At 57.9% G+C, this 21,560-nt stretch overlaps 4 protein-coding genes across 7 annotated transcripts; 3 read left to right on the forward strand and 1 right to left on the reverse strand.

The window, feature by feature from the left end:
* Positions 1-506: 506 nt before the first annotated feature.
* Positions 507-5,505, forward strand: LOC117002442 (protein mono-ADP-ribosyltransferase PARP3-like). Its single transcript, XM_033071556.1, is given in 11 exon segments — positions 507-748; positions 1,386-1,625; positions 1,832-1,963; positions 2,365-2,566; positions 3,123-3,349; positions 3,489-3,681; positions 4,211-4,255; positions 4,258-4,304; positions 4,547-4,724; positions 4,939-5,085; positions 5,201-5,505. Coding segments are annotated over 10 exon segments (1,524 nt in total). The 5' UTR covers positions 507-748; positions 1,386-1,442; the 3' UTR covers positions 5,371-5,505.
* An 883-nt stretch (positions 5,506-6,388) lies between these two features.
* Positions 6,389-10,939, forward strand: LOC117002439 (protein mono-ADP-ribosyltransferase PARP3-like). Of its 4 annotated transcripts, none has more exons than XM_033071550.1 (11): positions 6,389-6,516; positions 6,858-7,273; positions 7,480-7,605; positions 8,007-8,198; positions 8,573-8,708; positions 8,940-9,166; positions 9,306-9,461; positions 9,611-9,688; positions 9,931-10,108; positions 10,323-10,469; positions 10,585-10,939. In XM_033071550.1, the coding sequence occupies exons 2-11, from the start codon at positions 7,091-7,093 to the stop codon at positions 10,752-10,754; spliced, it is 1,593 nt and encodes a 530-aa protein (XP_032927441.1). In that variant the 5' UTR covers positions 6,389-6,516; positions 6,858-7,090; the 3' UTR covers positions 10,755-10,939. The 4 variants fall into 4 exon arrangements, with proteins under 4 accessions (XP_032927441.1, XP_032927440.1, XP_032927442.1 ...); XM_033071549.1 differs by having other exon boundaries at positions 7,007-7,273; XM_033071551.1 differs by having other exon boundaries at positions 7,010-7,273.
* Positions 10,940-11,631: 692 nt separating this feature from the next.
* LOC117002441 (probable G-protein coupled receptor) lies at positions 11,632-14,788 on the forward strand. Its single transcript, XM_033071555.1, has 2 exons — positions 11,632-11,799; positions 12,122-14,788. Exon 2 carries the CDS (start codon positions 12,249-12,251, stop codon positions 13,476-13,478), a length of 1,230 nt encoding a protein of 409 aa, XP_032927446.1. The 5' UTR covers positions 11,632-11,799; positions 12,122-12,248; the 3' UTR covers positions 13,479-14,788.
* PCBP4 (poly(rC) binding protein 4) lies at positions 14,048-20,860 on the reverse strand. Its single transcript, XM_033071554.2, has 13 exons — positions 20,665-20,860; positions 19,119-19,234; positions 18,809-18,832; positions 18,698-18,730; positions 18,324-18,440; positions 18,111-18,239; positions 17,741-17,869; positions 17,424-17,498; positions 17,211-17,255; positions 16,993-17,068; positions 16,574-16,626; positions 15,995-16,164; positions 14,048-15,658 (listed from the first exon to the last, which is right to left on the reverse strand). Exons 2-13 carry the CDS (start codon positions 19,212-19,214, stop codon positions 15,343-15,345), a joined length of 1,263 nt encoding a protein of 420 aa, XP_032927445.1. The 5' UTR covers positions 19,215-19,234; positions 20,665-20,860; the 3' UTR covers positions 14,048-15,342.
* Positions 20,861-21,560: the final 700 nt, after the last annotated feature.

Raw genomic sequence — 21,560 nt, forward strand, 5'->3', positions numbered from 1 at the left:
GTGTTAATCGTAAAAGTATTGGAGTTTGTATAAACCAGAATACTTAGGTCCGAAGTGAAGCATGGACACTAAATAGTGGAAAATACATGATTAAATCATTCTGGTTTTAATCTCCCCTGTAATGTTTTCTAAATGTGTCCGCTACCAGTTTGAAAAATCAGACTTTCTGATAGTCCGATAGATTTTGCAAAATCAGACTTCCTGCTTTTGTTTGATCAATGCTACCTATCTACAAAGACCAGACTTCTCAATCTTTGCCGGTTTTTATCTATCAAGACCAGATCTGTGAGAGTGACTATTGCCCAGAGAATTTACAGATGTTTTTTCGACAACCACTGTTTATTTGGCAAAATTATGACAGAAAAAGCCCAAAAATTATTGATTACAATGAGAGACCATGCTATAAGAGGCTGCAAACCAAGGTTCAATAGAGTGTGGAGTGGGCAATGACTGCTAATGTTCCCCAGTGCTGCTTGCTCCGTCTCTATAAAATAAAGCAACCTAAATTTTGCACAGTATTGGGAGATTTGTTCCTCATTTATAACAAGGAACTGCTCGGCAAAGCAGGCAGTACAGGCAGTAGAGAAGCAGGCAGGCCTGTCACAGCATGTGCTTTCTGGAGGCATTACGTGTGTTTCCGCACGTCATCGATGGGTGCAGCCCAAAGAAGTTTCCAATCTGGGCGGATTGCCTGACACATCAGAAGACTTTCGGCAGATCCTCAGCAGGACACGGGCAGCAGGAGCAGGTAGGACACGGCTTCTGCCTGTACCTCTGTCCCCTCACTGCTCCCACCACCCTCTCTTCAGCTGGCAATGGCAGGGGGCAGAGCAGACAGGAGCTGTCCGACCCCGCCCTGCCCAAATCAAAGCATTCCACTGGCCTTGAGAGGGACTGGGGAGATGGGATTGCATGTCAGGGCATAGCACTGCGTGTTTGGGGCTGTTGTTGCATTGTTTACCCTCTTGCATGTCCCTAGGGACACAGAGCTGGGCGAGCCTTGGAGACACACTCCTGTGGATTGGGGGTTTCTAGTGAGGCAGAGGCCAGCAGGCCTCCCACCTCTCCAGCAGTTCCTCGTCCCTTTTCCAGTTCTTCTGACCCAAGTTTCCTGTGCAAGCAGCTGAGGCCCCCTGTGCTCCCCGTCGGCTCTGTGTCATTGGGCTCTTTCTATTTTGCGTCCCTCAAGGGTTGAAGGGTGCTGAGAGGCTCTTCCATGCACTCTGAACTCAGGGACAAGATTGAGACAGTTTGTGGGCAGAGGTCCCATCCCCTCCTCCAGCCCAGCTGTAGGCTGAAGCCATAGGGAAAGCAAGGCACAGTCCACTGGACTTTCCCGGAAGGGCAGCTTGCCATCTCTCACCTCTCCCTCTGCTTTCTCCAAGGATTTTTCTGGGGGATTAAGGCTGCCCTGACCCTGCAGCAGCGGGAGCGGTTCAGTCATGGTTTTGATGCACCAAGCTTCTCCCTCAAAGCAGCCAGGCAGGAGGGAAAAGAAACTGAATGTCGAAGAGAAGAAACTTACCTGCAGCTCCGCCGTGGTAATGCTGAAAACTGCTCCCAATGAGAAGCCCCCTGCAAAAATGGATTGGAAGTGCCCCTTGAGTAAAGTACCAGGTGCCAAGGTGAGAGCAGGGCTGAGGTTCTCATTGGGGCAGGGATGGGAGGGTGTGGGTGGGAGGCGTGGGGGAGTCTCAGAGCAGCCCCTGCCCTGTTGATGCAGGGTCAGCCCCAATTTTCCTTGCAGACCCCCTGGTGTTCCCACTGGGACATTTCTGCCCAGCCCCCAAATGCTCCCAGATACCAGCCCAGGCCATGTCACTCACTATAGGTCTATAAGAAGTATGACTGCACCCTGAACCAGACCAATATCAGTGCCAACAAAAACAACAACAAGTTCTACGTTCTGCAGCTCATTAAGTATCGTCGTTCCTACAGTGTCTGGCACCATTCTGGCCGTGTGGTGAGTCCACCCTGGTATGGCTCATTCCCCACATCTCAGCTGTCCCAACCCTGCCTTTAGAACCCCCAAAATTGAGGGTGAACCTGGTGGTCCCTTGTCCCAAAGCAAGCACCCAAGTGTCCTGCTATAGCACTTTAATGGGGGGGCTTCAAGGACTTATCCCCACACAACACAGTCAGCCTGTGTGGGGCACATGGCACCTGTCCCTGCAGTGCATGTGGGTTTGAGAGCCCAGCAGGAAGTCCTGGGGTGTCTTCCTGAGCTGGTGGCTCAGCACATTCCTGCTGGCTGCCCCACAGCCCTGCTATCACACCTCCCCTTGTTCCTGCCTGCTTCCCCCAGCATGGGGCTGGTGGAGCAGGGATGGAGGGCAGGTCCTGACCACTGCTGTCCACTGCCAGGGATCTGACGGCCGGTCCAAGCTCATAAAGTGGTCCTCCCTGGAAGCTGCCAAGAAGGACTTTAAGGACACGTTTTGGGAATTGACCAAAAATAACTGGGAAACAAGGAAGAACTTCATTGCCCAGCCGGGGAAGTACACGCTCATTAAGGTGGAGCGGGGTGTTTTCCTTACCCGGGCGAAAGATGGAGATTGCCCTGAGGGTGAGTATTCTGGGCAACCAGGTTGTCACCATGGTGGGGTGGTTGTCAGCACGCTCCTGGCCTGCTGAACACCAGGACATCCAATTGGGTCAGCAGGATGGGATGGATATTGAGGGGGGTCTAGGTGCCTGCTGAAACAGCTTGCAGGCAGAGACTAATGTGTTAAAATGGAGTGGGAGGGCAAATTGAATGAGCATGAGCCCTGCTGCTGTGCTTCCACACCCTCCTGCAGGCTCGCAGCTGATGTGGGGTGTCTGCAGGTGGATGCTGTGGATGGGGGCAAGGTCTGCAAGCAGCGGGTGCTGCCCTGCACCTTGGACAGAGCCACACAGATGAATATCACTCAGAGGGGATGGGTTGATGGCCTGAGGGGTCCAGTGGTGGGGTGAATGAGGAGAGGTGCTGATGGGTTTTAGAGCATCCCCTCTGATATCCTGGCACCTGATGGGACTATGGACACCCCATGCTGGGTGCCCACACTTGCCCATAATGGAGGGTCTTCTAAATAGCTGTGGGGCAAGTGGCATGGATGGGTTCACCTTGCACTTCCCTATAGCACTGAAGAACATGCCTCTGGGGAAGCTGAGCAAGCAGCAGCTCGTGAATGGCTTTTACATCTTGGGAGAGCTGGTGGCAGCACTGAAGGAGCAGCCCCCCCAGGCCACTCGCCTGGAGAAACTCTCCTCACGCTTCTACAGCACCATCCCACACAACTTTGGACGGGCACGACCACCCATCATCAACTCCCCATACCGACTCCATGCCAAGAAGGTCATGCTGTTGGTGAGGTGCCAGAGCACATAGTGTGTGACATCCCTTCCTGGTGTGGCAGGAGCTGCTGGCTAGAGGCTGGGCTTGCCCTGGTCCCCCAGCACAGCAACCAGCAATGGTGTTGATGATGTCCCTGCTCTCTTTCTGCCAGGAGCTGGCCAACATTGAGCTGGAGCAGAGCCTGCAGGCACAGAAAATGAAGGAGGAAGAGGAGGAAGAGGAGGAAGAGGAGGAAGAGGAGGAAGAGGAGGAAGAGGAGGAAGAGGAGGAAGAGAAAGAAGTCGCCCATTCGCTGGATAGGGTTCATGACCCACTCTCCTGCCAGCTCTCCCAGCTGAACCTGGGTGAAGAAATCTAACTGGAGAGCCAGGCTCAGAGCACTGCTCAACTCAAGACTGAAGTGGATGCTCTAGTAGATTGGATATACTAAATTTGGTAGGCTGAACCCTGAAAGGAGAAGCAAAAGTTGTGCTTGGTTTGCTTAGTTTAAGATAAATAATGCAAGTCTATATGTACCTATGCTCTCTGTACAGGTCTGTGCAGAGCTCTGATTAAGTAAAGTTACTTAGAAACACCAATTGTTTGATTATACTATTTTTATCTAGAGTTTAAAAGGTATATATAATGATGTGTGAAATTAATAAATTGGCCTCATTCTTGCAACAAATGGGTCTCGTCTCTTCATCCTGCAAGTGGGGATCCCGTCTCTTTGTTGATGGCTGGCACCCGACTTCTCGGGAATATCAGGTGCTGCTTGTGCCACAGCATCCCATAATGGGAAACAATTGTGTCAGGCCTGTGGGCACCCCAAAGGTTCCTACTGTCCCAGGAGGAGCGTGGGAATTGCAGAGGTGGCTGCCTGGAGTGACACAGCTTTTTTGACACTCCCTTGGCAGCTGATCCAAACCTACGTGACGCACTCAAACTCCTCATCCTCAACATCTGGCCAGTGGCCCGGGATGGTGAGGTGAGGAGGAGGTTGTTCTCCCCATGTCACAATAGGGAAGCCATGGTTACAGCCCAGGATTGCTTAAGGGCTTCTTCACCCAGGAGAGGATTCAGCCCAGCTGGCCAGGGCCAAACAGGCACCCAGTGTGCTCTCCCTCAAGCCAGACACTGGGGCTGGACTGGGGGGATGGGTGGCAGTCCTCCACACCTGGGCACCCATGTGTCCCTCTGTGCACAGCCCTTAGCTCTGCCTCTCTCCAGGATGAGCGTTTCAAGGCCCATGACCTGCTGGAGCACCGGCGCCTGCTTTGGCATGGCACCAACGTGGCGGTGGTGGCGGCCATCCTCAAGAGCGGGCTGCGCATCATGCCCCACTCAGGCGGGCGTGTGGGCAAGGGCATCTACTTTGCCTCTGAGAACAGCAAATCAGCCTGCTATGGTGAGGGTTCTGGGATGGACTGGACTGCTTGTGATCCCCACAGGGTCTGTGTGAGCCTGGCTGCCTTTGCATACCCCCTGCCAGACAGCTGAGGGCTTGCCAGGAACCTTCCCTGCCACAGCAATCGGACCCTGTGTCCCAGTGTGGCCTGGGCACAAACAGATGGGAACACAAGGGGTGGTGCTATCATTCCCATCCCTTTCTCCCATGGCAGTGGGCTGTACATCTAAGAAGGTTGGCATCATGTTCCTGACGGAGGTGGCCCTGGGCAAACCCTACCGCATCACCCGCGATGACCCCACGCTGTGTCAGCCTCCTGCTGGCTATGACAGCGTGCTGGCCTGTGGCCAGACAGAGCCGGGTGAGCTGGGGGCAGGAGGGGTGTGGCAGCTGTGGGGCTGAGGTAGGCACAGGGCAGCAGGGGAGAGAGGCTAGATCTCAGGTTTGATGTGGTGGTGGGGTGTCTTCTGGCCCAGATCCTGCACAGGATGAGGAGGTGCTGCTGGATGGCAAGAAAGTGCTGGTGTGCCAGGGCAAGCCCATCCCCATGCCTACCTACAAGGACTCCTCCTTCAGCCAGAGTGAGTACCTCATCTACCAGGAGAGCCAGTGCCGGATCCGCTACCTTGTCCAACTCTGCTTCTGAGGGTGCCTGGGAGCACCACGGCCCTGGCCCAGCACCTGGAGGTGACACCATCAGCCCAGAGCCACTTCAGCCCAGAGCACAGTGATCAGGACTCTCCAGCCACCACACCTGGGGCTTAGCCAGGAACAGGCTGGCATTGGGACTGGGTTTGCTTAGGACCCAACACTAGATATTTACCCACAAAATGGTGCCATCTTCAAATTCTTCAAGACAATTTTGTTAGTCTCAGAACATGGTGGAGTGTGGCTGGCTGGAGGGCTGGCAGTGTCAGGGTCACTTCTTATCCAGGGACTGCTTGGCAAAGCAGGCAGTACAGGCTGTACAGAGGGCCAGTACAGGCAGTGCAGGCAGGACAGGCAGTGCAGGCAGGACAGGCAGTACAGGCAGTACAAGCATTACAGGCAGTGCAGGCAGTACAGACTGCCAGGTGGTACAGGCTGTACAAGCAGTACTGGCAGTGCAGGCAGTACAGGCAGTACAGACAGAGAGCCAGTACAGGTAGTGCAGGAAGTACAGGCAGTGCAGGCAGTACAGACTGACAGGCAGTACAGACAGACAGGCAGGCAGTACAGACTGACAGGCAGTACAGGCAGTGCAGGCAGTACAGGCAGTGCAGACAGTGCAGGCAGTGCAGGCAGTACAGGCAGTACAGGCAGTACAGGCAGTACAGGCAGTGCAGGGAGTACAGGCAGTACAGGCAGTACAGGCAGTGCAGGCAGGCAGTACAAGCAGTGCAGGCAGTACAGACAGTACAGACAGGCAGTACAGGCAGTACAGGCAGTACAGACAGGCAGTACAGGCAGTACAGGCAGTACAGGCAGTACAGACAGTACAGACAGGCAGTACAGGCAGTACAGGCAGTACAGACAAGCAGTACAGGCAGGCATTTCAGAAAGTACAGGCAGTACAGGCAGTACAGGCAGTACAGGCAATACAGGCAGCACAGGCAGTACAGGAGCTGGCAGTGCAGTCTAGTAGCATGCAAGTCTGTCACAATGAGCATGCGCAACCCGGAGGCGTTACAGCTGTTTCCGCATGTCATCTGTGGGTGCTGCCTAAGGACAAAGTTTATCCTCTGGGCAGGCTGCCCAATCAGCCTGAAAGCTATTGGCAGATCCTTGCAGGCAGCCTGGGCAGCAGGAGCAGGTAGGACACGACTTCTGCCTGTACCTCTGTCCCCTCACTGCTCCCACCACCCTCTCTTCAGCTGACAATGGCAGGGGGCAGAGCAGACAGGAGCTGTCCGAACCCCGCCCTGCCCAAATCAAAGCATTTCACTGGCCTTGAGAGGGACTGGGGAGATGGGATTGCATGTCAGGGCATAGCACTGCATGTTTGGGGCTGTTGCATTGTTTACCCTCTTGCATGTCCCTGGGGACACAGAGCTGGGCGAGCCTTGGAGACACACTCCTGTGGATTGGGGGTTCCCAGTGAGGCAGAGGCCAGCAGGTCCCCCACCTCTCCAGCAGTTCCTCGTCCTATTCCAGCACCTTGAACACAGGGACAAGATTGAGACAGTTTGTGGGCAGAGGTCCCATCCCCTCCTCCAGCCCAGCTGTAGGCTGAAGCCATAGGGAAAGCAAGGCACAGTCCTCTGGACTTTCCCGGAAGGGCAGCTTGCCATCTCTCACCTCAGCAGAGGGAGCTCTGCTGTCTCCAAGGATTTTTCTGGGGGATTAAGGCTGCCCTGACCCACGGCAGTAGAGGGAGAGACTCACTCATGGCTTCGAAGCGCCGAGCTTCTTCCTTGAAGCAGCCAGACAGCGGGGAAAAGAAACCGAAAGTGGAGGAAGAGGAAGACACCTGGAGTTCCACCTTGGCAACGCTGAAAACTGCTCCCAAGGAGAAGCCCCCTGCAAAAATTGATGGGCAGTGCCCCTTGAGTACAGCACCAGGTGCCCAGGTGAGAGCAGGGCTGAGGTACTCATTGGGGCAGGGATGGGAGGGTGTGGGTGGGAGGCTTGGGGGAGTCTCAGAGCAGCCCCTGCCCTGTTGATGCAGGGTCAGCCCCAATTTTCCTTGCAGACCCCCTGGTGTTCCCACTGGGACATTTCTGCCCAGCCCCCAAATGCTCCCAGGTGCCAGCCCAGGCCATGTCACTCACTATAGGTCTATGAGGACTATGACTGCACCCTGAACCAGACCAATATCAGTGCCAACAACAACAAGTTCTACATCCTGCAGCTCATTGAGCATGATGGTGCCTACAGTGTCTGGAGCCGCTGGGGCCGTGTGGTGAGTCCACCCTGGTAATCCTCATTCCCCACATCTCAGCTGTCCCAACCCTGCCTTTGGAACCCCCAAAATTGAGGGTGAACTTGGAGGTCCCTTGTCCCAAAGCAAGCACCCAAGTGTCCTGCTATAGCACTTTAATGGGGGGGCTTCAAGGACTTATCCCCACACAACACAGTCAGCCTGTGTGGGGCACATGGCACCTGTCCCTGCAGTGCATGTGGGTTTGAGAGCCCAGCAGGAAGTCCTGGGGTGTCTTCCTGAGCTGGTGGCTCAGCACATTCCTGCTGGCTGCCCCACAGCCCTGCTATCACACCTCCCCTTGTTCCTGCCTGCTTCCCCCAGCATGGGGCTGGTGGAGCAGGGATGGAGGGCAGGTCCTGACCACTGCTGTCCACTGCCAGGGAGAGGTGGGCCAATCCAAGCTCATGCCCTGTGCCTCCCTGGAAGCTGCCAAGAAGGACTTTGAGAAGAAGTTTCGGGAGAAGACCAAGAATAGCTGGGCAACAAGGGAGAACTTCATTGCCCAGCCGGGGAAGTACACGCTCATTGAGGTGCAGCCAGGGTCTGGGCAGGAGGTGGAGGTTGCCCTGAGGGTGAGTACTCCGGGCACCCAGGTTGTCACCATGGTGGGATGGTTGTCATCACACTCCTGGCCAGTTGAGCACCAGGACATCCAATTGGGTCAGCAGGATGGGATGGGATTTTTAGGGGCGTCTGGGTGCTTGCTGCAACAGCTTGTAGGCATAAACTAATAGGTAAAAATGGGGCTAATGGGTTAAAATGGAGTGGGAGTTCATCCTGAATGAGAAACATGGCCTTCTGGGTGGTACTGGCCATGGAAAAGGGAGGAGCACCTGCCCAATGCTCTGCTGCCCCAGGAGCAGGCTCTCCTCACAGAGGCAGGCAGGCCTGGTGCTTTGCTCCCACAGCCTCTTGCAGGCTCGCAGCTGATGTGGGGTGTCTGCAGGTGGATGCTGTGGATGGGGGCAAGGTCTGCAAGCAGCGGGTGCTGCCCTGCACCTTGGACCAAGCCACACAAGACCTGGTGTCCCTCATCTTCAGCAGTGACATGTTCAAGGATGCCATGCAGACCATGAATATCGGTAGGAGGGGATGGGTTGATGTGTGGCATGGGCTTGGCCTGGGGGGTGAGGTGGAGGGGTGAATGAGCAGAGGCGCTGATGGATTTTAGAGCATCCCCTCTGATATCCTGGCACCTGATGGGACTGTGGACCATTCTGGGTGTGCACACTTGCCCATGGTGATATTGGAGCTTCTGGAAAGTAGCTGTGGGGTGAGTGGCGTGAATGGGTTCACCTTGTGCTCCCCTATAGATGTGAAGAAGATGCCTCTGGGGAAGCTGAGTAAGCAACAGATTGCAAGGGGCTTTGAAGCACTGGAAGAGCTGGAGGCAGCACTGAAGGAGCAGCCCCCCCAGGCCACTCGCCTGGAAGAACTCTCCTCACGCTTCTACACCATCGTCCCACACAACTTTGGACGGGCACGACCACCCACCATCAATTCCCCTGACCTGCTCCGTGCCAAGAAGGACATGCTGTTGGTGAGGTGCCAGAGCACACAGTGTGTGACATCCCTTCCTGGTGTGGCAGGAGCTGCTGGCTGGAGGCTGGGCTTGCCCTGGTACCCAAGCAGAGCAACCAGCAGTGGCAGTGAGGATGTATCTCCTCTGTTCCTGCCAGGTGTTGGCCGACATTGAGCTGGCGCAGAGCCTGCAGGCACAGAAAATGAAGGAGGAAGAGGAGGAAGAGAAGGAAGTTGCCCATCCACTGGATCAGGATTATGCCCTGCTCTGCTGCCAGCTCTCACTGCTGGACCCGGCTTCTCGGGAATACCAGGTGCTGCCTGTGCCACAGCATCCCATAATGGGAAACAATTGTGTCAGGCCTGCAGGCACCCCAAAGGTTCCTACTGTCCCAGGGGGACTGTGGGAATTGCGGAGGTGGCTGCCTGGAGTGACACAGCTTTTTTGACTCCCCCTTGGCAGCTGATCCAAACCTACGTGACTCAGACTGGGCACAAACTCCGCATCCTCAACATCTGGCAGGTGGCCCGGGATGGTGAGGTGAGGAGGATGTTATTCTCCCCATGTCACAGTGAGGAAGACATGGTTACAGCCCAGGATTGCTTAAGGGCTTCTTCACCCAGGAGAGGATTCAGCCCAGCTGACCAGGACCAAACAGGCACCCAGTGTGCTCTCCCTCAAGCCAGACACTGGGGCTGGACTGGGGGGATGGGTGGCAGTCCTCCACACCTGGGCACCCATGTGTCCCTCTGTGCACAGCCCTTAGCTCTACCTCTCTCCAGGATGAGCGTTTCAAGGCCCATGACCTGCTGGAGCACCGGCGCCTGCTTTGGCATGGCACCAACGTGGCGGTGGTGGCGGCCATCCTCAAGAGCGGGCTGCGCATCATGCCCCACTCAGGCGGGCGTGTGGGCAAGGGCATCTACTTTGCCTCTGAGAACAGCAAATCTGCCTGCTATGGTGAGGGTTCTGGGATGGACTGGGCTACTTATTATCCCTAGAGGGTCTGTGTGAGCCTGGCTGCCTTTGCATACCCCCTGCCAGACAGCTGAGGGCTTGCCAGGACCCTTCCCTGCCACAGCAATCGGACCCTGTGTCCCAGTGTGGCCTGGGCACAAACAGATGGGAACACGAGGGGTGGTGCTATCATTCCCATCCCTTTCTCCCATGGCAGTGGGCTGTACATCTAAGAAGGTTGGCATCATGTTCCTGACGGAGGTGGCCCTGGGCAAACCCTACCGCATCACCCGTGATGACCCCACGCTGTGTCAGCCTCCTGCTGGCTATGACAGCGTGCTGGCCTGTGGCCGGACAGAGCCAGGTGAGCTGGGGGCAGGAGGGGTGTGGCAGCTGTGGAGCTGAGGTGGACACAGGGCAGCAGGGGAGAGAGGCTAGATCTCAGGTTTGATGTGGTGGTGGGGTGTCTTCTGGCCCAGATCCTGCACAGGATGAGGAGGTGCTGCTGGATGGCAAGAAAGTGCTGGTGTGCCAGGGCAAGCCCATCCCCATGCCTGCCTACAAGAACTCCTCCTTCAGCCAGAGTGAGTACCTCATCTACCAGGAGAGCCAGTGCCGGATCCGCTACCTTGTCCAACTCTGCTTCTGAGGGTGCCTGTGAGCACCACGGCCCTGGCCCAGCAGCAGGAGGTGACACCCATCAGCCCAAAGCCACTTCAGCCCAGAGCACAGTGATCAGGACTCTCCAGCCACCACATCTGGGGCTTAGCCAGGAACAGGCTGGCATGGGGACTGAGTTTGCTCTGACTGTGAATAAAAGCACTGTGCCTTGTACCAAACAGTGATCTTGCTTTCCTGCCCAGCAAGGCTATCATGCTAAATGAAAGGTGTCAGTGGGTCCCTGAAGGGATGGCACGGGTGGCTCTGGAAGCTCTGAAGCCTTTAGATAAAAGCTGAGGTCTTTGAGAGCCAGCTGCTCTCATTACCTTAGCAAGGCACGTGGCTCATGGCCACTCTGTGGCATCAGAGCTACACTGGGTGAGCGAGATCTGCTCCCCTGCCTAGCATGGAGGAATCCATCCATCCATCCTGAAGGCGAGTGCCTGCCCTCCTTCTAGTGCCATGCCTCATGCTATGCCTGCTGTCCTGCCCCAGCCTGGCATCCATGCCTGCCCTTCTCTGTGCTCATGTGCATCCCTTGAGCATAGGGTGCTCAGGCTGCCAGGGAAGGGCTGCTCCCAGCTGTGTTACCCTGATGCCTCATGAGCATCCATGTGCCAGTGGAGACGATTCGCTGCAGACCTGCCTGTAGCTCTGTGCCTTGAACTCCAGTGACCTGAGCTGTTTCTGCGGAAGGACCAGGCCTGGTGCAGTGGGTGGCCATTCTGGGGGAGCACAGGGCTCAGCAACTCCAATCCCTCCTTCCTGAGCCCCTGGCGGCTGCTAGGACCCAGCAGCTGTCCCCATGGGACTGCCACGGGTGCAGGCAGCGCAGGCAGTGCTGGGAGTGACAGCTGGTGCCATCCGCAGCTGGCAGGCTGCAGGCAAACAGGATGACGAGTGGGTGACGGGAGCAGGGAAGGGGGAGCGTGGCTGCACACAGGGCCGGCAGCCCTGCTTCTGCTGCGGGAGCAACACCAGCAAGAGGGACCCCATTGAGGAGAGGAACATCACCCATCTCCCCAGGAGCAAAGGTGCGCTGAATCCCACCCACCCTGGGGTCCCTTGTGGCCAAAGCAGGAGGGCTGGGACAAACAAGTTGTACTGCTTCTCCTCAGGATATATTGGTGCCACTGGAGAGGGGGGATGGGGTGTCAGCCTGGCATGGGTGCCCACAGGACCCAGCAACACTATTCCTGGATAGACTGGGGACAGCCTGGCTGCCAGCTCTGGGACAGCCAGGTTGCTATGATTTCACTGGCCACCTCTCCCTGGTCCAGCACCTTGGAATTGCGCTGGCTGTTTCTGTGTTTCTCTGTGTCTCTTCTTCATTTTGGTTCTTTCCCTTCACACCAGGCTCCTGATCCCAACAGGCAAGGAGAAGGTAGCAGCCATGGTTGTGGTAGGGTTACCCTCTCTGGTACACAGGAAAAGAGCCCTTGCTGCCCAGGCATCAGAGCTGCTGGCTTAGCCCTGGAGGGGGATGCTGGGCCAGACAGGGTCAAACACGACGGACAGCCTAGAGCTGCTCTCCATACCCGAGCACTCCATTGCCCAGGAGGTGGTGGGCCTTTTCTGCATGATCCTGCTCACTCTCACCGCCCTGGTGGCAAACATCGTGGTGATGGTCATCATCCTCAAAACACCCCTTTTCAGGAAGTTCATCTTTGTCTGCCACCTCTGTGTGGTCAATCTCCTCTCAGCCATTTTCCTCATGCCCCTGGGGATCATCTCCAGCTCCTCCTGTTTCAACTGGGTGATCTACAGCATTGCTGAGTGTAAGGCCGTGATATTCCTGAATATCTGCTTCATCAGTGCTTCCATTCTCACCATCTCTATCATCAGCGTGGAGCGGTACTACTACATTGTCCATCCCTTGAGGTATGAGGTCAAAATGACCATCAGGCTGGCGGTGGCTGGAGTGATTTTCATTTGGGTCAAGTCTGTTCTCATCACTGTCTTGGCACTAGTGGCATGGCCTCATGGCAATGGGGCCACCAGCGCCAGCCGCTGCACGGTATACTGGAGTCCTGGGGCCCACAAGAAGGTTTTCGTGATCCTCTTCAGCATCACCTGCTTTATTCTGCCCACCATCATTATCCTTGCTGTCTACTCCAGCATCTACCGCGTGGCACGGACTGCGTCCCTGCAGCAGGCGCCTGTGCCGGCACAGGCAGTTGCACTCAGACACCGATGTGACTCCATCGCCAGCCAAGTGACCATCCTCACTGCCAGGATCCTGATGCTGCCCAGGCTGATCCCAGATCGCCTTCTGGGAAGCAACAAGGCCATCCTCACCTTGGTCCTCATTGTGGGACAGTTCTTGTGCTGCTGGCTGCCTTTCTTTGCTTTCCACTTGCACTCCTCTGTCACGGTTGGCACTGTGGGTGGTGGGCACGGGGAGATGGTGGTTACCTGGATTGCCTACTCCTCCTTTGCCGTTAATCCTTTCTTCTACGGGCTGCTGAACCGCCAAATCCGTGAGGAGCTGGCCCGGCTCCGGCGCAGCTGTCTTAACCATCCACTGGGTCAGGAGCTCTGTCTTTCTATCTCAGAGGCTTCTGTTCAAGAAAACTTCTTGCAGTTCCTCCAGAGAGCAGCTTGCACACTGGAGACCCACACCAGCTGCATCAGCCCCAGCCCCAGGAACAGGCTGGACCAGACCACAAGAAGCTTCCCCACCCCAGATCAAGTTCCCGAAGAGAGCAGCTGAGAAGGAGCCTGTGTCCCACTGTGCTGGGCAGGAGACCTGTCAGGGACCCAACAGACCTGCTTGGACCCAATCTCTTGGATTTTGAGGAGTCCTTGTTCAGGTTTCTTGTTTCAGGTTCTCTGAGCTTATGGTGGAAGATGGTTTCTCTGCTGGGAGAAGGTAGCAGATCTGGGGAAGTCACATCCCTCTTCTGCAGGCTGGAATTGTTTCTGGCTCCACCAGCACAGCCCAGTTCCAGGGATGGGCTCGCCTCAAGACATGGAATGCCAATGTGCAGGGGCAGGGGATGGGGACGGGACACCTCCATCTCCATTGCCCTGGTTTGAGCACTCCTGGCCAGTGGGGAAGAGCAGATGTCCCATGCACCCTATCCAGGAGCAATGTTCCAGCTAATGCCACTAACACCAGTAACACCAGGGCCCTGAGCTCCCTGCCGAGCCTGGATGGCAGACACAGAGACCTCCATCCTCGGCTGTTTAACCCAAAACTAATGTCTGTGTGGAGATCCTGCTCCCTGTGACACTGATCAGGAGGACACACCCACAGGTCTGGATCTGGTTGTGTCACTGTTTGTCCTGCTGGCATGGCAACATGCAATGCCTGTGGCCATGCCTGGCTGTGCCCTCTGTCCCTCTTAGCTGGCAATGATCACCCCCCTGGGGGGAAACTGGGGGTCCATGCCGAGCTGTTTCTGGACAGATGGGCTGCCCAGTTTGAAGTCTGGTCAGCAGTGCCACATACGAGCCAACTTGAGCTGCTGGCCAAGGGCACACTGGGCTGGACATGGTGAGACAGGGTGGTGGGGGGTGGCTGTGTGGGTGCCCCAAGGCAGCAGCAGCCAGAGGGGATCAGGAGCTGCTGTTCCCCTTCAGTCTTATTGCTTTTGAAGGACTTGGGGACATTCTCATGGGGTCCCCATTGCTAGAGAGGGAACTGGACCCTCTTGGGTAATGCTGCTGAGGCCACCCTCAGCCCACCCACAAAGGTCCCAGGGGTGGTGCTGGCTTGGTGGGTTGGAGATGTCCCTACTCCAGTAGTAACTGCAGGCTTGAGGGAAAACTGCCCTATGGCCTCTTTAACTGCCCTGTGGCAGGGAGGGGTTCCAGGAAGACCCCCAGAGAGACGGGGCTGAAGGCCAGCTTCCCCTCCTAGACACAGGGATGCCCTTCCAGCCACCACCCAAATACCTAGGAGCCAGGGCCACCCCTGCTCTGGGGGAAGTCTCCACCCAGGGCGGAGAATATTATTATCATTATTGTTATTTTCTTGTAAATTTTATCTTTTTATTAAACCATTGATAAGTTACAAAGGAGGAAAAAATATAGACTCATATATATACAGCATTTCCAAGCCAGCAGGGACTGGCTCTTGGATGGGGTTCTGGGAGGCAATTACCCCAGGGTGGCCCAGGGAGGGCCATCCACCAGAGCCAGCGGAAGGGGGACTCCCGGAGAGGCCAGGCAGTCCTCCTCCAGTGGAACCTGGCTTTTGGGTGCCAGATAGAGTGTGGGCATGAGCAGGATGACAGGGGAGGACGGGTGAGGAGCAGGAAGCAGAGGTCCCACACCAGCACAGGGCACTGGGAGAAGGGACCCTAGGCCCGCAGGAGCAGCCCCCACACCCAATAACAGGACACATGGTCTCTGTGCAGAAAATCAGGGGCGGGGGGCACATTACTGCTGGGATGGGCAGCAGGCAATGAAACAGCCCCTTCTTCCAGCAGGCATCTCCAGGAAGACCCTTCCCTTCCCTGGGGTGGGGGACATGGGGCACCTGGCAGAGGCTGAGGTAAGGGTGGGAGGTGGGAAGGTGTCCCTGCTACTGAGTAGCACCCTGGACGCCCTGGCCCACCCACCAGTGGGGTTCAGTAGGGCGAGAACTTCTGCCGGTCAGCTTTCTTGGTGCCATTGGCCGCCGAGATCTTGGTCGTGTAGGTGGTGGTGCCACCATTGGGACCTGCCACGGAGGATGGGGACAGTGCCAGGAAGGACACAGGTTTCAGGCCGATGAAGTTGGAGAGGGAGATGGCGTAGGGGGTGCCCAGGAGGGCTGGGGGGGCTGGGCCTACGGCAGGAAGTGCCGCACCAGAGCCTGGGGCGAGGGGCTGGGAGAAGCCCATGCCAAGGTCCACGGAGCCAGGGCCTGGTGGCACCTGGGAGGTAGATTTAGCAGTCTCTAAGCTGGGAAAGCAAGAGAGAAGGATTATGGTGAGTACCATGGTGACAGAGTGATTCTTCCACCACAACCTTAGGGTGCAGGAACTGCGCACCACATCCCTTCTGGCACGTGTCCATGGCGTGTCCTGGATATCCCACTGAGCAGAATTAAAAAGCTGGGGCTCAGATCTGGTGGGTCTCAGTCCTGCACCTGCCACCTCAAGATCTCAAAGCACCACCCAGGTCATCCTTCCTGAGGACACTGCGGTGAGGGTATCCTCAAGAAGCTAACTTGAGGTGCTAGAGAAGAACCACCCCTCACTAGCACCCAGCATGATTCCCCCCCAGGCTGACACCTACCAGGCTGTGATGAGGTACTGAGCCAGGGTGATGCTGACAGGGGTCCCTGTGATGGTCACGTGCCGCTCACTGGAGCCCTCGGTCTGGTTGCCAATCTTGATGTGGGCACCTGACATCTGCCTGATCTCGCTGATCTTGCTGCCATGCCGGCCGATGATGCAGCCAATGAGCTGAAAGGGTAGGGATGGGGTAAGCCAGGAGCAGCCAGAGCAGTCCTGCCAAGCAGGGAGCTCCAAGGGGCTCATCAGTAGTGAAACTGTGGAAAGCACTGGGAGGGCAGGGCACTTCTTTCCTTGGGCAGACTCTGCTTTTTGGTCTCGCTCAAGACCTGCTTGCTGGCATTGTGCCACATGCCAAGGCCTTTCCTCGGCACTGGCCAAAGTCTTGCCCCCTCTCCCGTGTTTCAGTTTCCCCTTTCTTCTGCCCCAGCTACTCCCTCCTGCTCCTAAGCTCTGGCAGAGCCTCTGCTATGTGGGTCAGTGGGTGCTGGCCTCTGCAAAGTGCCTCTGGGATGGTACCTGGGGGTACACAGCTGTGACAAGCTGTGGTCTCCCTCGTTATTCCCAGACCAATACATACGTCATTGGGCACCAGGAACTCCTGAGAGCTGCTCTGGGAGCTGGCATCCAGTCCTGGAGAGAGAGACAGGGGTGTCAGCAATGAAGGTCTCCCATAGCTCTGTGCCCCTACCCCAGCCCCACACTGGTATGGTGAGTGATCCTGGGGACAAATCTGAAGGATCACTGGGGAGAGGAAGGAGGACAGGACATAAACATAAGTCATAATTTGGTGCTGTTGCTCTCCCACTGCAGGATTGGGGAGCACTGGTGGGTGCAGTGACCCCAGGAAAAGATTACAAGGTTGTGCTGGAGGGGCAGGTAGACATGCTGGGGGGGTCTGGGACTGGAAAGAGGAGGGAAGTCCCTTCATCAGGGCCACGTACCAGGGTGGATCAGGAGGGGCACACCCAGCCTTGGGGGAGCATGGGAGATGCTCACCTGGCATCATGGTGGGTGGATGGCCCAGGGGGCCAAAGGGAAGCGCATGCCCTGACAGCTGCTGCAGCTTTGTCACCTGGCCAGACAGTGCGAAAAGGAGGAAGGTGATGTTAGGGGTGATGGCAGAGGTCAGCTGTGCCCCAGTGCCTCCCAAGATAGGCATTCCCAGCAGCACCCATCCTGGTGTGCACAGACCCCACTGCCACAGGGACACTCACCTCTGCAGGAGAGACCCCACTGTACTGGCCCTGCATGGAGAAGCCCTGGGGAGAGAAAAAAGAGGCATCAGTGGGGAGCCAGGTGGAGACCATTGTCTTAGGTCACTCCCCCCCAGAGCAGAGAGACTACCCTGATCCCACCAGAGGTGCCCCTTGCTGGCAGAGGCTGCCTCCTGGCCACCTCATGCCCTTGGAGATGCTGTGGCCTCTTACCTGATTTGCAGAGAGCAGGATGGTGCCCAGGGAGAGACCAGGGTGGTAGGGTATGGTGGCCCCCTTCGGAGGCGACTAGAGACAGAAGGAAGGAGGTGGAGGAGATGAGAGATGAAGCTGAATGCCCCTGTAGCCCCAAGGACCCTCTGTCCCTTATGTCCCCAGCAAGCTGGGCACAGGCCCCAGAACTACAAAGGCAGGGTGCTCCTACGGGATTTCCACATAGGGGGGCCCTGTTATTTGGGCATGGGAAGCCTTGGGGAGGGAGAGGTGGGCAGTAGATGTCCCCTGGACTGGGCATGGGGCTTGGCAGGTACCTCCAGAATGACAGCGCAGATCTGCCTCACACACTGGATGATGGTGTCTGGCACCCCTGAGACAGTGACAGCCCGTTCAGTGGAGTTGGGCAGCAAGTCACCAGCCACCTGCACCTGTGCCCCTGTACTCTGCAGGAAGCAAAGAGAGATGCTGGCACTCTCCAACCACTCCCTGCCAGGGCTCAGCACCTCACACCACCCCAGTCCCCCTCCTGGGCCCCCAGAGACCATTGCAGAACCTGCAAGGTGATGCTCCCTGTCCTGCATCACCTCTCCCAGCACCTGTGGGACTGTGGCAGCCCCCACACCCAGGGCTCTGTGCCCCCAGGGGGAAAAGGGGATCCCACATCCAAGCTACCCTCAGCCTCACCTCGCGGATCTCCCGGATCTTAGCTCCTGCCTTGCCGATGAGGGAACCACATTGGCTGGCGGGGATGACAAGGCGCAGGGTCACCGGTGCTCTGCCTGCTGATACCCCATCGGCCCCTGCTCCCAGGTCCTGTGAGGGATGTGGGATGCAGTGTCAGAACCCCAGGATCCCACAGGTGTGGGGCACCTGGAGGGATTTAGGAGGGCTGCCTACCTCCTCCAGCTTGAAGGCGATCATGGAGACAGCGCGGAAGACGGCATCGGTGGAGCCGGTGATGGTGGTGATGCGCTCGGGGCAGGACCCTTCTGAGATAGTGATGCGTGCACTGCTCTGGGGACAGTGTCACACCCCGTTAGGGAAGTCACAAGCCCTGTGCTTCATGACTTCCCCCAGGGATAGTGTCATGGGGGAGATTGATGCTTTTGAACTTGAGCCTCGCCCCTCCCACCTGCCCCAGGCAACCTTCCCTGGGGTGCTGCTTTGTTTTCCCTGGTTCCACCTGGGATTTAGGGGGGCAGGCACAAGGGAGCCACCAAGAACAGGCGTGACAGGCAGCAGAACCTGGCAGCCCACCAGCATGCCCTTACCTGCTCTCGTATCCTCTTAACAGTCTCTCCTTTCTGCAGGTAAAGGAACAGGGTGGGTGGTCAGGTCCAGGGGAGCCAAGTGCTGGCAACACACAGGACCCCAAATCTTACCTTGCCAATGATGCTGCCGATCTCCTGCAAAGGCAGAGAAGAGTGGCACTGTAAGGAGGCAGCTCCCTGCCTGCCACATTGCCCACAGCCTGGCAACAGGCAGACCCTGTCCCTGGGACACTGGGTGACTTAACTGTTGACAGTGGGGCATGGGAATGTACCCTTCCCTGGCTTAGGATGGGGAAATGCTATTCCCAGGGGAGACTGGGAGCAGGGGAAGAAAACAGGACGTGGTGAGGAGCTGAAGCTCCAGCACAGCCCCTCACCCCAGGCATCGCTGACCCCAGTGGCACTGAGCCCCCGCCATTACCTTGCCGTGCATGAGCATGCGCAGGGTCAGGGTGATGCTGAGCTCTGTCTCCTCGGGACTGCCGCCCACACCACTGGCTCTGTCTGGCGATGCCATGGTGGAAGGGCGAGATGAGCCTGCGGGACAATGGTGGTCTTCAGAAAGGGAGGATGCCTCAGCTAACCCTCCACTCCCAGATCTGCAGCTTGAATATCCTATGGCTGGGAAATGGGGAAACTGAGGCAGAGGCAGCACTGTGCCCTCCTCTGGCAGGCGAGGCTCGCATGGCCCCATGGCACCTCATGGGTACCATGCACCCCCAAAACGAACCTGTTGCTATGTGTCTGCTGAGCTGCCTTCAGTCTGTCCCACACAAAGCCAGGAACTGGATGGATAGGGGGAGGAGGTAAGGTGTGTGGAGCATGGCTGTGGGATACGGTTTTGTTTGCAGACGCTTGCTGGAGTGGGGGGAGCAGAGGTAGTCTGGGTGGTCTCACAGGCTATGCAAGCCACCTTCTTTCTCTTCCACCCTCCCCCGTGCCCATGCACAAAGCCCCAGAGGACACTGAGGCAAGGCTCCCTGCTGGGGACCAACCCATTCAAACCACAGCATGATGCCTGCTGACTGATGTCTCTGCACCACGTTCCCTCCCAGAGCACCCCAGTGCCCCGGGATCCTGTGCCCGGGTGGCCGTGGGCGGCCAGGGCCCCTGGGAGGAGGACAATTACTGTGTGTCCAGGCCCGGGTGGGCGGCTGCGGCACCGCTGGCTCCCGGCAAGCTGGGCGATGCCAAAGCAGCTTTGAAACAAAGCACCCGTGTTGAGGCTGGGGCCGCGTCCGCGGGCATGGCGGGAGGGGGGGCGGCTATTTTAGGTGCTGGCAGGACTCGTCACCGCTACAGCACATCTCCTGCATCAGGGTAACGAGGGGGGGAGGCGCACCCCCTAAGGGCTATGCCTCGCACCCCCCGCGGTGTTTTGAACGTCTCCACCCTCCTCTTACCGCGGGCTGGAGAAAAGTGGAGAGAATAAAATGGGGAATATTCTCGTTCCTGGTGCAGGGGAGCCTGAAGTGGGGCGCAGGGGAAGGGATGCACCCTGCCCGCGGTATCCGGAGATGTGTGGGGTGCCGGCAGGGGCGCGCAGCCGGCCAGGGTCCCCAGTCCCCCGGGGATGAATGGCAGCAGGAACCCGCCAGGGACAAAAGACCCGGCGGGGAAAAGAAGGACGAGACTGGCGGTGGGACGGGGGAAGCGCAGGGCCACGGGTGTCCCCCCATTGTCACAGACAGCGTGTGGGGGTCTGCGGGCAGGGGGGTGCTCTCCCCCAGGTGAGCCAGGCCCGCAGGGACGCCGAAGGCCCCGGTGATGGGCACAGGCCACCTGCCATGGCTGGCATTGGGACAGCTACCGAGCTGGGCACCGCCCGTCCTTCGGGGCACCTTCGGGTGACAAGAGGAGGGGGACGACAGGAAGCCCCCACCCCGTCCCTGGGGAAAGCTCTCTCTTCTCGCCCTCCCGGCCGCCCCAAGCCCCCTGGTCCCCGCGGGAGTGGGGCCTGCGGGTACCTTTCCGTGCGCCTCGTCCCTCCACCGCCGGCCGCCCCTCTCAGTGCCACATTGTCCCCGGCGGCGCCCAGTGACACCCGGGGCAGGAACAATGAGCCGCTTGACAGGCCAGGGCCAAGCTGGCAGCCCCGGCCCCCACCCCGGTCCACGCCGGGGCCCCCCTCGCTCTTCCCCTCTCCCACATCCCTCCCTCCGGGATCCTATTACAGCGGATAAGAGACACTAAAAGGAACAATGCACCCTGGGTAAGGCCATCTGCCACCGCTGGGGACATTCCTGGCCCCCCCGGCCCCCCTCCCCTTGGCTCACACATCGCCCCTCTTTGTAATTGCGTGGTTTTTTTCCTGGAAGCCGATCAGCTGGCAGGGCTCGAGGGCTCAAGGACACCGGAACGGGCAGGGATGGGGCAGCTGGCACCCCAAGGCCGCTGGCACCCCGGGCTGCTGCTGTGAGGTGGTGCCTGGAGGGGCAGGAGGGTCCCCTGTATGGGGGGGATCGGGACAGCCACAGGGGACCAGAGCCATCGGGGGGGCGGTCAGGGATGCTCCAGACAGGATCCTGCCAGGCAGAGACCAGCTCCTGCACCCTTGGCACTGCCTTGTGTCCCCCACATGGGCATCCTGCCCCCACAGAAAAGTGCCCCCCCTATTACCTCCCCCCACTAAATCCTCCTGGGCCCTGGCGTAAGCAGCTAAAGCCCAGGCAAGCTTGGGGAAGGGGGGGCACTGGGGGGACACCCTGCTGCCAGCTCCATCTGTGCCCCCGAGTGCCCAGTACAGCAGCACCAAAGGCAGAGCAGGCAGGTGGTAGGCAGGGGTCTTGTCCCTCCCCACCCCCAAGTCTCTCAGACCTCCCCGCCCACCCCCTCATCCGTTCATGGAAGCCACTCCTTGGGT

Source organism: Catharus ustulatus, chromosome 13 (assembly GCF_009819885.2).
Source record: "Catharus ustulatus isolate bCatUst1 chromosome 13, bCatUst1.pri.v2, whole genome shotgun sequence".
NCBI classification, from domain to species: Eukaryota; Metazoa; Chordata; class Aves; order Passeriformes; family Turdidae; genus Catharus; species Catharus ustulatus.

What these genes read in the sequence shown, in the direction of transcription:
- LOC117002439 (XM_033071550.1), top strand. Translation starts at nt 7,091, where the DNA reads ATGGCTTCGAAGCGCCGAGCTTCTTCCTTGAAGCAGCCAGACAGCGGG. An exon ending in GGAGCCGCTGGGGCCGTGTG is followed by an intron (nt 7,606 to 8,006) that starts GTGAGTCCACCC and finishes GTCCACTGCCAG; the next exon opens with GGAGAGGTGGGCCAATCCAA. An exon ending in CCAAGAAGGACATGCTGTTG is followed by an intron (nt 9,167 to 9,305) that starts GTGAGGTGCCAG and finishes TGTTCCTGCCAG; the next exon opens with GTGTTGGCCGACATTGAGCT.
- LOC117002441 (XM_033071555.1), top strand. Translation starts at nt 12,249, where the DNA reads ATGCTGGGCCAGACAGGGTCAAACACGACGGACAGCCTAGAGCTGCTC.
- PCBP4 (XM_033071554.2), bottom strand. Translation starts at nt 19,214, where the DNA reads ATGGCATCGCCAGACAGAGCCAGTGGTGTGGGCGGCAGTCCCGAGGAG. An exon ending in TCCTGCTCTCTGCAAATCAG is followed by an intron (nt 17,256 to 17,423) that starts GTAAGAGGCCAC and finishes TTCTCTCCCCAG; the next exon opens with GGCTTCTCCATGCAGGGCCA. An exon ending in GTGGGGTCTCTCCTGCAGAG is followed by an intron (nt 17,069 to 17,210) that starts GTGAGTGTCCCT and finishes CTGTCTGGCCAG; the next exon opens with GTGACAAAGCTGCAGCAGCT.